This window comes from Dioscorea cayenensis, chromosome 17, assembly GCF_009730915.1.
Source record: "Dioscorea cayenensis subsp. rotundata cultivar TDr96_F1 chromosome 17, TDr96_F1_v2_PseudoChromosome.rev07_lg8_w22 25.fasta, whole genome shotgun sequence".
In the NCBI taxonomy this organism is placed as follows: domain Eukaryota; kingdom Viridiplantae; phylum Streptophyta; class Magnoliopsida; order Dioscoreales; family Dioscoreaceae; genus Dioscorea; species Dioscorea cayenensis.
Genome location: NC_052487.1, coordinates 19,138,474 through 19,153,677, shown reverse-complemented (window position 1 = coordinate 19,153,677; position 15,204 = coordinate 19,138,474). Strand labels below are relative to the sequence as shown.

The 15,204-nt window shown below is 35.1% G+C and overlaps 2 protein-coding genes across 2 annotated transcripts; both read right to left on the bottom strand.

The window, feature by feature from the left end:
• Positions 1–1,361: 1,361 nt before the first annotated feature.
• LOC120280030 (nudix hydrolase 8-like) lies at positions 1,362–4,217 on the bottom strand. The gene is made up of 9 exons (XM_039286732.1): positions 4,103–4,217; positions 3,195–3,469; positions 3,039–3,104; positions 2,683–2,820; positions 2,515–2,592; positions 2,162–2,212; positions 2,020–2,054; positions 1,827–1,935; positions 1,362–1,746 (listed from the first exon to the last, which is right to left on the bottom strand). Exons 1-9 carry the CDS (start codon positions 4,203–4,205, stop codon positions 1,504–1,506), a joined length of 1,098 nt encoding a protein of 365 aa, XP_039142666.1. The 5' UTR covers positions 4,206–4,217; the 3' UTR covers positions 1,362–1,503.
• A 3,607-nt stretch (positions 4,218–7,824) lies between these two features.
• LOC120280029 (pentatricopeptide repeat-containing protein At1g51965, mitochondrial) lies at positions 7,825–10,734 on the bottom strand. Its single transcript, XM_039286731.1, has 2 exons — positions 9,937–10,734; positions 7,825–9,064 (listed from the first exon to the last, which is right to left on the bottom strand). The coding sequence occupies exons 1-2, from the start codon at positions 10,684–10,686 to the stop codon at positions 7,859–7,861; spliced, it is 1,956 nt and encodes a 651-aa protein (XP_039142665.1). The 5' UTR covers positions 10,687–10,734; the 3' UTR covers positions 7,825–7,858.
• Positions 10,735–15,204: the final 4,470 nt, after the last annotated feature.

Sequence of the window (15,204 nt, the reverse complement as noted above, 5' to 3'; positions counted from 1 at the left end):
TTAACAAAAATTATGCTCATGATAATATTGGTTAAAATGTGAACACCCAATGATCATTCAAACATACCCTATTTTTGTCATATTTATTCATAAACTTAAAAAAAAAATTGTGAAAACATACTTGGAAAGCATACCCTATTTTTTTCATATTTAACAAAAATTATGCTCATGATAAACATATTCACAATCCCAAACAAACAATCACTATGATACAATAGGAATTCTACATATAGGTGAAGGGCATTAATGATATTTTGCATTATTTAAAAAAAATAAAAATAAAAAATAAACATCCACTCCCCCAAAAGACCCCAATTTGGGGGAGTGGATTATGAGGTGTGAGGAGGGGTGAGGCACCCCTCCTCACCCCCTCTCACCCCCCTTCACTCCCTCAACCAAACAACACCCACACCCCCAACACCCCTCACCCCTCCTCCCTCCCCCAACCAAACAACCAAACAACACTCACACCCCCCCAACACCCCCTCACCCCTCCTCCCTCCCCCAACCTAAGCATCTTTCCCAGGAGCATCTTATGTAAATTAAGTAGATTTAAACTATTCAAGTTGTGTCTAAAATCATGTCATTAGTTAAATTATAGTGATAATTATTAATTGATAATATATACTTAAATTGTGCTTGGGCTAAACCATATGTGTATATATATTTTTAGATAGGATGACAAATACCAATTCTCAGAGATGTACATGGGCTGAACTATAATAATTTACTGAAACTTTATTTAAAATAAAATAAGTGAATAGAACAAAATGAATCACAGCTTGTGTTATTATTCACCTTTACCATGTGCCTACCATAAACTGGTATACAAACAGTGATTCCATTTTGCCCACAGAAACCATCAGACGGAGCACCGTCAAGAGCATGCTTGATTCCGTCAAAGGGCTGTTTTTTTTTTTGTTTGATTCCGTCATATGACTGCTTTTTTTTTCTTAATTCTGTTTATATCACCATTGAATTAGAAAAAGTTATCAGTTTGATTCCATGATTTAAATAAAACAAACTTATCTTTTGTGGAGTCATTTCAAGCCAATTCATTGGTTCTCACTGAATTCTCATTTGTTCTTTGGCCTTGGCTTCTAGAACATGAGATGAGCAAGAAGCTCAGTTGTACACAGGGGATTGATATTTATCCACTTATTATTATTTTTTTTACACTGTTGAGTTTTCTATTTGGTATAGTTTGGTATCTGAAATCTCATTTGAAGTTTGCCATTCCACACTTAAATATATTTTTTAAAATAATTTTTATAAAAATATTTAAGTTAGAAAATTAGTTTTTATTTGTAAAATTCAAAGAACAAACATTTTATAGACTAAATTGAGAGCATATTGCAAGGTTGAAAAGATAATTTCCTCAATTATTTTGCATGCTTTTAATTACTTTTTCATATATCATTGTCCAAACTCAAGAGAAATACATAGATTTCTTCATGAGTACAATTTACACTCTGATAAGAAGAATTAACATGCTGTAGCAAGTTAGAAAGCAGCATTGTCATACAACCACATTGGTTCATTAAGGAGAACACCATTGTTCTCTACCACCTCCATATCTCCATAATAGAGTGTTGCTAATCTATCATCGAACTTCGACATTATCCGATGAGGATTGAATCCTCGGTATTGGCCTTCATATCGCGCGACGCAGATATCAATCATATTTTTCGTCATGCTGTCTTCTCTGTGGAATGGTTGATCTATCAGTTGGTCAAGAGGCATCCACTGAAGGCAAAAAAAAAACAAAGATATTTGATGTTAAATGTAGTTCATATGTGTCATATTTAGAGTATGTTCTTCATTACCTTAGCAGCATCAATCTCTTGCTCATCGATGGCGATCTCAAATGACAATGGCTTGAGCATGCATACGAAGAACAAGTCTGATTTCTCGAAAGTAACATTGTGCGCATGCCTGTAGATTTTTTTAAAGTTGTATTACAGAAATGCACAAGATTTTCTTTGATCGCTGGTTGAATACGGAGTTGCGAAGACTTACCTGAAAGCAACCACTTCCAGAAATGAAGTGTCAATCTGAAAGGATAAAACAATGGGGAAAAAGGATTAGCATGTGTCGGAAAAACATAAAACGATATATCAGAGGGAAAGGAATGACAGCAAATATGTTCGCTCTTTGTTACCCCTGTTTCTTCTTTTACTTCTCTTATGGCCCCAGAGAATATTTCTTCAGACTGAGGAGAACCAACAAAGAAACCTTCAGTCATCGAATGACTATTTCATAGCAAAAAATACCAATGGAAAAAAGATCCATTTGTTCGACGAAATAGGGGCATCTAAAATTGGAATTCAAGAAAACTTGCACTTAACTCTTTACATATACAGTTGAGCATACATATGATTATATCAGGGAAAAAAACAAGCTAACAATAAAGATGAAAATGGATCAACCTCATGCTTGCATTTAATTAAACAGATCAGTGATTAAATCAGGTGTCTATTGATGAAATGTGGTTCAACGATCTGTGATACATACCTTGTTGATGAGACCTGTGGGCAATTTCCACACTCCTAAGCATCTCAAAGGACATTTCTTTTCCTTAACAACAAGAACCTATATAAATGAAACAACCAAAGATTCATACCTGACTCACTGTTGACATTTAACTTCCAAGAATGATACATAGAAAGAATTACAAATCACCTCCTTGTTTTCATTGATGATAAATGCTCCAATGCCAACTTGATGTGTAGCGGTAAAAGGTAGCATGCATGGTTCATCAGGAAGCCAACATGTTAGCATTACATATCCTGGTTCTGCATGGTGGTAGCTAAAACCTGACTGCTAAATGATAGGAAAAACTAAGTTGAGAACATATTTAAAACTAGATTAACAAGCAATCGATCTTTAAATGTGCAACTCTTCATGATTTATAAACAAGATGCATTCCAGAATCTCTGATCTTGAGTATATACCCTCAAGGTTGGCTTCATATAGATGGGTTCACAGATCTAAGTGAAACACAATCAATCAGATAAGGAGCATTAAAAGAAGATGACCTTTATTGCAATCGGAACAAGATCAGCTTGACTTTCTAGTATCTTTAGCCAAATCCCTTTCTTTCCCTTGTAACACAAAGAGGACCAATAGATTTCTTTTAGTATCTAAATGTACTTGCTCAACTATACCCTCGAGAAAAGATAGGAAGGACCAACCTTCTCCTTCCAGTATGAGACTGAAGATTGAAGAATTGCTGCAAATGCATTGGCACTGGTTGGCAAGCACTCTGCATCTACGATGGCTCCATCATATTCATCCTCATAAGCATCAAGCAATTCAAGCTTTTTGCTCAGTGATGTATTCTGGGTGACAACATTGATTCCCTTCTTCTTAAATTCTGAGCCAGTAGGGAATAACTTTGTGTAATTTGGGGTGAAGGAATTTCGTCCATCATTTGAAATCTTCACACTCAGTGACTTGAATTTTAAACCTGAAACATATCATAATTTGAGAAGGGAAATTTTTTTCAGAGACAAGCGATGAACATCCATGAAGAATTTTAGTCTGAACTGGATTACACAAGAATATGAATTCTACTCAATAGAGAATATCTAATTTGATTGAGGTTGATGTAGGATCTGCATGTGGTTTAGATATAAATTATGATATCACAACTAGTCGAGCAGAAACAAGCAAAATTTTATCTATTCGGTCTCAGTCACCAACCCAAACTCCACATGTTCCTATCAAATGTTACGTTTCAATCAATTGTATTAATATAGTACAAAATCCTGAAAGCATCAAAATTTGTCTACCTCTAATGACTTCTGAAGGTTACTGAACAAGTTTTACTCAGGCTAAATTAAGAAATTTATTCTTATCCGCCAGAACAATGATGCAATGCATTGTTTTGACAAGCTGACACCTTTTCAATAAATTAAGTGAGCCATGTCCTATTTTACTTCCATACAATCACATAAGTGGAAATGTATACAGATGAAAATGCAGAACACTTGCTGCTGATCACATAATTGATCATCCACAATAAAAGCATGGCAAAAATGTACATGGCCAGTTAAGACATAAACAGTGATAACATTACAAACTTCTCATCGGTTCTGACCTGCCTTGCTGCTGAAATTGAGATGTCTCATCCATAGAGTCTTTGCATCCAGAGATGAGGAATAACTGCAAGGACTCCAAACCTGTGATCTGCTCAATGCCATTGTCTTTCTTTCTAAGATCACAAATAAACTTAGACCTATTGAATGAACAGATGGCTTTCATGTCACATGTATATATACAGTTCATCTATAGGCAATTGGTTTTGCAAGTGGAGTTAGGGGAGCATATGCTGCATCTCCAATCACAAGTGGAACCTTGATGTGGTTTTATTTGTTAGGATATCAGCAACACTAGGCACAGTTGCAAACTAAGACAAGGGTATATCTCACACCAATCTCTTTCACCCACAGAGAATAGTATATGCACTTTCACTGGCCATAAACTGATCAACTGAACAATTTATTTTCATTTAACTTGACAAAACATAAACAGACAATGAAATAATACATAGTAAACATTTAAATGTTAGACTGCAATATTTCATTTCCTTTCTTCATAGGGGAGAATATTCTTGATTTGAGCTTGCTCTTAAGCATTGCCCAACTTCCCAAAGCGTTGTGCTCTTTATCGCATTATCATGTTTGGGAGTTTGGCCAATTTTACTCATCCTTACTTTATTTTTGAAATTCTCAAAATTCTTGATCATTGATCATTTGCAAGGAAACTGCAGTGAAAAGAAAAGAAAAAAAATTTCTCAGTCAGTACTTTCACCTTGCATGGTTTGACTACGAAAGAATCACAGGGCATTCTGATTTGCAACTTATCCCCTTTGTTCAATTGACACGTTGTATTTTCTTGTCTGATGTTTGTTAAGAAAGATATGCCAAAATATGCTTCATTCCCCAATGAAACTCTACTTGATTTCCAAATAAAACTTTCACATTCAAGCTAAACGTGATATTCTTTTATTCAGAATTGCATATTTCACAAGACGACATAACACTACTTACTGTGGCTGTAGTTGTACAGGAATATTCTTGTTTCAACTTGTACATGTTTGAGAGAAATCCAGCTCCCTCTTTTCTGTATCTTTCTACAAGGCATTTACTTAATTTGCATAAAGTTTTATGTCTGAAATTTCACATCACACAAGCAACCAAACACCAGTTATCTACCTTTTTAGGGCCCAATAATAGCTCTATTCTTATAAACAAATTCCTGAATTCCATGCCCTTCCCATCAGCTGACAAGTTGTGCACTGATGCTTCAGAGCTAGTACGGTGGCAGAAGTATACACTTTCAAAAGATCCAGAATCAACACGAGACTGTAAAATGGAACTTTTATATAGCTATGTATGTGAAAATGAGAAAGACCCACAAACAAATTCATACTGGTATTTGATGCTAAACGTGTCACTGAAGTTCGCAGAGCTTGGTTTGAACATCACGAGAGAATTTCATCTACAATAATTGCTAATTGGTATGGGAAAAGAAGCAATGCACATAAGCGCTTCTGATTATTAGGAAAAAAAGATGAATTATTTCAACTAGCAATATATAAATATGTTCGCACATGTATAATTTATCCCAAAAGATAAAATAAAGATATTGAATAGAAAAACATCTTCAATAATGCTGGATAAAAACAAGATGGGAGGAATACCAACAAGTAGTCCTCTAACACAGCATTAAGTTGCATGGTTGCACCTTCCACAAGCTTTAAGAAGACCAAAGCATCTCATTCGTCATTCCAATAGGCATCTGAAGGAATATTCTTGGAGGAACAATTCTACATTCTTGAAGAGGAAAAAGCACTGACGTAATTCTGAGACATATGAACAGCTTAAGTCATAGTTGCTGATGGTATTCGATATTCCCTCATAAAAGCACAGATCCATTCCTTAGCAAAGCTACTCTTCAGTAACATTTTCTTCAATTTCGTAAGGAAGAACTTGCAAACCAGAAACCACAAGTTCACCAAAACTTCTGTATTCAAACAGAGAGCATTTGAAAGACATAATAGAATAATAACACCAAAAATAAGTGGTGAGTACAACATTATGCTCTGATTTGTATTCAGAATACTCAGAAACCTAGACTAGACTTCCCTTTATAAGTAAAATTCATAAGGAAAAATAGCACATGTAGAAATAGCAAAGAATGTCACAATGGCTTGTAGCAGCAGGATTCAGATTTTATATTCCTCAAATTCAATTTATTGCATGCCAGCATCTAGATTGCCATTAATAGATGCCTCTATGGCCAGACCTGCGTAGCATAGCATGCCAAAAATCACTATACCAGCTCTGTGTTTTTTATTTTGGACTCTGGACCTGACCACTTGCTCAAACAGAACAGATGAAGGCCAAACCAAAAGAAATGATTGCATAATGTCTGCCTATCCATGTATGTGCCGACTTAGAAATGGCTTCATCAGACATTCAGTATGTCATAGTAATTTATTATCTGTGTTTGCACCTCCATACTGAAAGTTACAGCTCCTGTTGGATGTTTAGTTAAAGCTTAAACATCAAAGATGTATCAGCTTGTACACTAACCCCAAAAAGTTCATTCCCGCAGAAACCCTTTAAGGATATAAAAAGAGGTTCTTATTCAACAGAAAACCAACAGTAGATTTGATTTCTTAACCTACTTAAAGCAGTTATCAGGTGGTAAATATAGAGATAAATAGTTAATTCCTTTCTATTTACAAGATACCCATGTTGAGAAAAGGAGAGAATCTATCAATTACAAAGGTTAATGCCTAAGTTTACCTTTGATCCTTTGACTTACAATCAGAATGGTATAATCTATGACAAAGCAGTAAAAATTTGGATGTAATTAGTCCAATAAGAGATATTGGACTAATTAAAAAAAAAGATGGGAACCAAGATGTATAGCTATTAATGAGAAGAGAGAAGAGAGCCTATATAAAGCTATTTTTGTCAAGTTCTCAAAGTTTCATTGTGCTTAATATGATAGCTGAACTGGCTATTGGTAATTTGCAGTTAGTTCAAGTAGTCTTTTTATGTTTAATTGTAAATATACATTTCAATACATTTCCACAGACTTACATTACTGGGGGGCAAAAATGGCTAGAAGAAGACAAAGTAAGTGGAGGTACAGGAAGAATTCAAAGTTCAAAAGTACTTACAGCTTGTGTAGTCCTCTGAACTTTAATTGTTAAAATCCAATACAGAGAATTTACAGTGAAGCATCAAAGTAGATATTTTTGGTGGCAATATGACAGTTTCAACCTACAGTGCAGAAAATAATAACCATCAAGCTTGAAGTCAAGAACCAATACAACTTCTGATGTGATGATGGCAGTCACAGCAAAACACACAGAACAATAATTGGCAGTCTCTCAAACTTGAGTGGAAATTTGGCATTTCGAAATAATACATGAATGCCACTAAATTAAACATGAAAGCTATGTAACCAACAAGAAAGCTATGTTTACTTGGGAATTCAGTTGACATGAAAGATACCTTCATTTTGTGGCAAATCATTGCTTCAGCCTCTCAACTAAGAAAAAGTGTGCCATGCTATTGAACTAGTCTGGCAGAGGGTGAATACATAATGCATCCATGAGATAAAAGTCCACCATAGCCATCAGCCATTTTTAGAAAGTTGACAAAAGTGCATCTAGCAGTTCTCTTCAGGAAATAACCAGAAAAGCAAAGTTTCTCTCATGCTTGAATGAGTGAAACTAGTGTCAAAGGAATGATATTGCACATGTAGGCTGATTTGAACAAAATCCATGTTGAGTCAAAAGTCATGGTGGCCCACTTATACCCATATGATGTAGCCATCACCTTAAGGGGCTAACAACCCAAGAAGCAATACGACTCGGCTTGCGGACTCTTACTGTTCCATGGGACCCACTTTTTAGCCGTTCTAGAACAGCATAAGTTATCGAATCTGGAGTCAGACCTTGTTGTTTCAGAGTATCATATAGTTTGAGTGCTTCTGCAGTTCTACCACACTTCTCAAGACAATCAAGTAAAATGTTGTATGTCACAATGTTGGGGTAGCATCCTGCAGCAAGCATATCATCAAACAATTTGCAAGCCATATCCACTTTATTTGCTTTCCCAAAGCATTCTATGAGAGTACTATATGTGACAACATCAGGATTCATTCCCTTTTCTTGCATCTCCTTAAAACGAAGGTGAGCTTCATCAAGCTCACCACTCTTTCCAAGACAATTTATCAAAGAATTGTATGTAATCACATCAGGTTTACATTCACAACACTCCATGTCTTCAAAGAGCTCAAGTGCTTTATCGGTTAGACCAGATCTACCAAAACTTGAAATAAGAATGTTGTATGTAAATATGTTAGCAGGTGGACCATTGTGCTTCATATGCTCATAAAGAGCATGAATATGTGCTATTTGTTTCAACTTTCCTAGAGCAGTAAATACCTTACTATACATGACATTATCTGTAGCAATCCCTCTTTCATGAATTTTATAAAGCAAATCCATTGCCTCTGATGTCTTTCCAGCATCACACAGAATCTCAAGCATAGATATGTAAGCATCTCTATCTCCTACATCATAAATGTTCCACATACGACAAAATAAACTATGGGCTTCACTAGCATGGCCTAATTTACTCAATGTCTTCACTAAATATGCATAGATTGACTTATTCATATATCTATTAGATATCTCCACAACCTCAGATAACCTATTCAATTGACCTCCTGCAGCTAAAGCATTTAAAATAACACTGTATGTGAACTCATTTGGCCGGCAACCAGCATCAATCATTTTATGGAATACCAACATTGCTTTATCCACCATCTGGTTCTTTGCCAGTGCTTGGATAATAGTATTATAAGCAATCAAATTAAGGCCGCATCCCTTGGTCAACATTTCTTCAAAATATGAAAGGAACTCATTTATTTTCCCCAACTTTCCTGACATCCTGACAAGAATTGTGTATGTATAGACATCGGGCTCACAATGCTTGCGCTTCATATCTCTGAAAACTGTATAGGCTTCATTGATCTGTAGCAGTATCATGAGTCAGAAGCAAATGAAATACAAAAGGTAAAATTGACAATATATAAATAAGCTGTTTTTAAACAGTGACTTTCGAGAGCAGAGACAGTCTGCAAACATAAAATAAGATTTATCTACTGCTTTATTCTTGTTTGCTAAAGTTCAACAAAATCAGAAACTTTTCCCCAACTGAAATGAGTGGGAACACCTCAGAACCTCAACCAAAACGGAATGCAGTTTAAGAAGTCGTATACCTATCTATTACATAGAACAGAGGAAAACAAGGGAGAAATTTTGTTTATATTTAAAATTTTTAAAAAATTTCAAGAAATTTAGGATCACCTTTTTTGGCTCACTCCCTTATTTTGAGAATTTTTTAAATTAAAGATAGATGTACAGTGTTAGCTACCTGATTGGTGCGAGAAGCCAAACAAGCAGGATGACAAGAGAATGGTTGTTTGTAATAATTAGAATACCACTCAAAAGTCTTGATACTCAAAAAGCAAAAACAAAGTCAGCCCTCTAGCATCTTATGCCAAGTTCTACCAATTCTTGGCAAGGAATGCAATTGGCAATAAATTTGTGCCTACTCCAGACATCATTCAAGACAGAACAGAACTGGAAATTATGAAATTACCAAGCTGGAAGCCTACAACATGCTATCTAATCTCAATCCAGTTATTCTTAAGAAAGATCCAGCTCTGATTTGAAGTGCTAAAAGCTTAAAATCACCCAATGCCCTGATTCCATCTTCCTAATGCATAAAATGCTTTCAACATTCTATCTATAGTCCAGTGAGTACACAGAAAATATCAAAACATAAGAAGATCAAAGCTCGAAAACCAAAGAACAATTCAGTTAGAGAAAAAAAATGATACCTTTTCAGCTTTTGCGAGAGCATCAAGAAGCATATTGTAAGCAAAAATATCCAACTTGTATCCCTTCCTCCTCATCACCCAGTAAAGTTTCGCTGCCCCCTCAACATCACGGTACCGCAAATAAGCCTGCAACAAGCACTTGTAAGTGTACCCATTGAACCTGAGATCCCACTTCTTTGCAAGCTCGAAGCACCTCTCAATCTCCGCAGCTCCGACCATGCCAATCAATATATTCACCGTCGAGATGCTTCCCCGAACCCCATCCCTTTCCATCTCATCAACGATCTTGCGCACGAGATCCACATCCTCGCTGGACTTGGATAGGATGGAGAGGATCCGGTTGTAGGTAAAGCAGTCGTGGCGGTACCCGGGGAGAGAGGCGACGAAGCGGAAGAACTCTAGGGCCTTGGAAGGGGAACGGAGGGACTTGAGGATCTCGGAGACCTCAAGGGTGGAAAGAGTTACGTTAAGGGTTTGGAGGTAGTCAGAGAGTTCAAGCATGGGGTCGGAGTAGTGGGATGAGGAGAGGAGGATCTTGGAAGCTCGGCAAATGAGGTCACGGCGAGGAAGGTCGTAGCCGCGGACGTCGATGACGAGGTCCGGCGGGTCGACCTCGACAGCGAGGGAGAGGCCGGCAGGGTCCGCTCGAACTATCCGGCCGCTGTAGCTCGTAGTGAAGCGCCGGAGAGCGACATCGTGGTGGTAGGAACCGAAGGCGAGTAGCCCTCGCCGGAAACAATGGATTCTCATCGGTTGCCGTCCCGCCGCCGTTGCGAAGCCTGAGGTTTTGCTTGGATTGTTTTTAAAGGGTTTTATAAAGTAAGGGAAGATAGAGTAGACCTGTCCATGAGCCGGGCCGGGTTCGGACCGGGCTGAGACCGATAATCATAAAATTTAAACTCGCCCAAACCCGGCCCGGCCCGATAATATGGGCTTTATATTTTGCCAGAACCTGTCCAGATTTTGTAGCCTTAAACCAAAGCCCGCCCAAATAAATTTTTTAAACAAATAATAAATTAATTATTAAATGTTTAATACCTAAGACATTATTCTATAACACATTACATTGCCAAAAATTACTCAAATGTAGATTTAAATATATAATTATATATATATATATATATAAACAAACCATTATCACATATCTGGGAAGTAAAAATAATTATCCTTGCAGAACATTACATATGTGACAACATTAACAAACATTTACAAACTTACCATTATCATACATATATCTACATCATCCTACTTAAATAGCAAACCATTATCATATGAGATAATATTACACAGCTTAAATAACAAACATTGCACAAAACTGGGTATCAAAAAGCCAAATGTAATTAATATATATTCTTGTTGGCATCCATATGAGATTAGAAGTTGATACTTGTTTCTTCCCAAAATTTGTTGCATAAAAACATTACCTGCAAGACAAATAATATCAAGCATCATATTAATCAAATAGAGCAAAGAGAAACAAATTGATCAATAAGAGGAAAAAGAAACAAGTATCAATTGAGAAAGCCAAGTTCTCCAACTTATCCAATCTGAGAAAGTCACTAACTTTTTCTTTTTTGTTTTTTTTGTCTCTTCACATAAAAGTGGATTATATGACAAAAGATCATCTAAACATTTCAATATTAAGAGAACAATCAAATTAGGGAAAAATAATGGAACAATGATAGCAATGCATGATACACATATCTAAAAAATCAAGAAAGACGAGAAACCATGAGCTTTTTTCCATCATTCAATGTACTTCAAAAATTAAAATGAATCAAACTAAACTTCAAATACATCAAAAAACTATTTTACCTATGAAGTCATTGCAACATCTTCATTTTTCTCATCATTTTCATCATCACTAGAGACATATGCTTCATCTTCAAATCCTAATATAATTGTAAAATAACAAACTAAGGAATCAATAAGTAAAAATAACATATCAAGTACATGGAAAAAGAATGAAAAAGATTAACTCTCTGAAAAAAACCTTTAGCACGCGATCCAATCATCCAAGCAAACGACGACTGAGCAGTTTTTGGTTTAAGTGAACTCCTCATATAGTTGATGACTTTCTTTCCAATACTAAACGCTGACTCTAATGCCACGGTAGATATAGGAATTGCCAAAAGATCGCGGGCCAATAGTGAAAGTTCAGGATATCTCATTGAGCTTCTACTCTAATAGTCCAAGATATCAATATCAGTGTTCAACTCAAGTGATTTTTCCTCCAAGTAAAGATCCAATTGTGACTTTTCAATTTCTAATGTAGATTTGCTCAAATACTCTTTGTATTCTTCACTCTCATCACAACTATCAAGTTCAGCCCTAGCAATATTAGAATTCTGGCAGCTGAATTCAGCAAAACTGGCCTCCGTAACACTTGAATTTCCAACCAAAGATGAAGAATTGAATTTGGAGTTCTTCAAGTATTCATCAAATAAGATTCCAAGTGTATTAAGAATAGTTTGCACAAATTCTGATGCATGACTGCCATAAAGTTTTGTATAACAATACTCCACATACTTCAACTTGTAACGAGGATCTAAAATAGCTGCACAAGACAATACCACACTATATTCTGCCCAATATTTGTTGAATTTCTCTTGCATCTCCTTAACCATAGGACTCAAGAATGAATGCGGACCTTTAACGTTGTCTATCAATACGCTATGGATTTTTCCAAACCCCTCTAAAAATAGATATTTGAAGTGGGATATTTTCGAACCGGAGAACATACAAGTCACATCATAAAAAAACTTTCAAAAAAACTTGCAAAATAATTAGAACGGATCCCCACTCTTCTCCGTAAAAGTGCAAAACAATAAAAATCTTTTATCTCGCGCCCTCAATAATCTAACACATCTTTGTAATAAATAGCGGATTCAAGCATTGAATATGTAGAGTTCCACCTGACACACACATCTTGATGCAATTTTTTAGTTCCATTCAAGTGAAAACCTTTTTCAACCATTTCATAAAATCTTTTCTTGCGTGGACCGGATTTTTATGTACTTTTATCCCATCACGAATTTTTATTAACAACAACATCAATCGGCTTTCAAACCAGACTTTGAACAATGAGATTCACAATATGTCCCAGAACATCTAATTTGGAAAAAGCCCCATCACATAAAAAGAGCCCCTGCTTGTCCCGAAAACGACTTTTTAATAGAAGAAACCATAACATCATTATAAGAAGCATTATCCAAAGTAATGCTCGAAAATTTTTCTTGTCTATTTTCCATTGAGCTAAGCACAAAAACAAGTTCGTCTGCGATATTTAAAACCATCATAAGGAGGGTCAAGGCTCTAAACTCGATTATTCTTTTTGTAATTTCCAGTCACTATTAATCCAATGGGTCAGTAACACAAATATATTCATCAATTGTATGCTCAGATTTCCAATTATCGGAGCTAGGCATATCCGACCGGGCTTTAGCCAACTCTTCTATGACATGCTCTCTTTCTTTTGTATAATAACGCAAAACATCTCTCGTGGCTGTTTGTCTACTTATATTTTTATAGTTGGGACTTGCAATACTCATCAAATATCTAAACCCTGGTTCTTCAACTGTTCTAAAAGAATGCTTACCACATGCAAGGAAAATTGAAATAGCTCTACGACATTCTTCTTCATCATACTTATAATTCTTGATGAGTGACCCACCACTTGCAGTTGGCTGACTTGCTATTGTATATTGTCTAATATCTTTGTTATGTTTTTTAAGACAGCCTTGTAAATGGCGTCTCAAATGAGATGTTCCACTAGAGGATTTAGCAGATAGAATGCCCTTACAGTGGTTGCATTGTGCCTTTATTAGCTCTTTGTCCTCGCATTCAAGTTTTGTCATATCACTCCACACCTTTGATGTAGTAGCTGACGGCTTGGAAGCATTTTTCATACTCGATGATACCCATCATCCACATTTATGGGAGCATTTGAACTTTTCCATTGTCAATTCCTATAATAATATAAAGTGTTAAAATGAATAAGAGTACTGGAAAATATACAAAAGCACAATTTGACTTTTCTAAATTAATTTGTTACACAATGAACTTAATCATTAGGACCCAAAAAACCTATGTGTGCCTATATATTGTGTATATATATAGCAGAGCACTAATGAAAAACAAATATATATAAAAAAGAATTAAATTAGAGAAAATAATAATAAACATTATTTGAACTATGAATGTGATTGGTGTAGCTTTGAGTTATAAAGAACAAGGAGATTAATCCAATTCGTTAAGTTTCAAAGCATTGGTTTCTTCAAATTTCATTCCAGTAAAAAAATAAAAAGTTTCAGATTGATGGTTTTTCATGGCAAGGCAATAGTCCTCCAAACGAATGCACTTTTGAAGCATTCCCAAAGTCAATTTAAGAAAAGAAAAATCACCAAATCACACTACACAAAATTCAAAAGGAGGAGACTTTCTCCAAAATCACAATAAAAAATCCCAACTCACAGATAAAGCTTAACATTAGAATCCAATCCATATGAAACCCTAATAAATGGAGAAGATTTATTATGGTTGAACAAAGAAATAAATTAAGCAAATCTCTGGAGAACTCTAATTCCCAAATTAAAAGTTGGTTATGAAACCTTAAATCGATCATCAAAAGAAGAAAAACTTACTTTGCACTTTCAAATTTGAACTTGACACTCTTCTGGCCTTAGGAAGTTCTTCCTCCGGTTGAGATCCAAGAACCCTCTTGATTTGTGAAGATTGGAAGCTTTTTAGTGGATTTTTGAGAAACTTCATGGATGTGGTTTAGAAGAGCGACGGCTAGCCCTAAACCAAAGGAGAGAAGCATTAGATTTTTATATTTTTCAAGATAAGAATATTTAATTTTTATTAATATCTAATATATTTATATTATATTTATAACTAAAACCACGACTTGTCAGATTACGCTTCTTGCTTTCTCTTTAGTATATATATATATATATATATATATTAATATCTAATATATTTATATTATATTTATTTATATTATATTTATAACTAAAACCACAACTTGCCACAACTTGCCCGTTACGCTTCTTGCTTCTCTTTAGTAACATACATATATATATATATATATATATATATATATATATATATATATATATATATATATATATATATATATATATATATATATATATATTAATATCTAATATATTTATATATATTTATAACTAAAATCACAGACTGCGTTATTTTTCTTAGCTTCTCTTTAGTAACTCACACATATATATAATTAATAAATATATTATA

Bases quoted from the DNA above. Each gene is read 5' to 3' on its own strand.
- LOC120280030 (XM_039286732.1), bottom strand. From the start codon at position 4,205: ATGGCATTGAGCAGATCACAGGTTTGGAGTCCTTGCAGTTATTCCTCA. The intron at 3,105-3,194 runs GTTGGTCCTTCC...TTGTGTTACAAG, and splicing joins TCTCATACTGGAAGGAGAAG to GGAAAGAAAGGGATTTGGCT. The intron at 1,936-2,019 runs GTAAGTCTTCGC...AAAAATCTACAG, and splicing joins CTGGAAGTGGTTGCTTTCAG to GCATGCGCACAATGTTACTT.
- LOC120280029 (XM_039286731.1), bottom strand. From the start codon at position 10,686: ATGAGAATCCATTGTTTCCGGCGAGGGCTACTCGCCTTCGGTTCCTAC. The intron at 9,065-9,936 runs GTATCATTTTTT...ATACTGCTACAG, and splicing joins CTCTCGCAAAAGCTGAAAAG to ATCAATGAAGCCTATACAGT.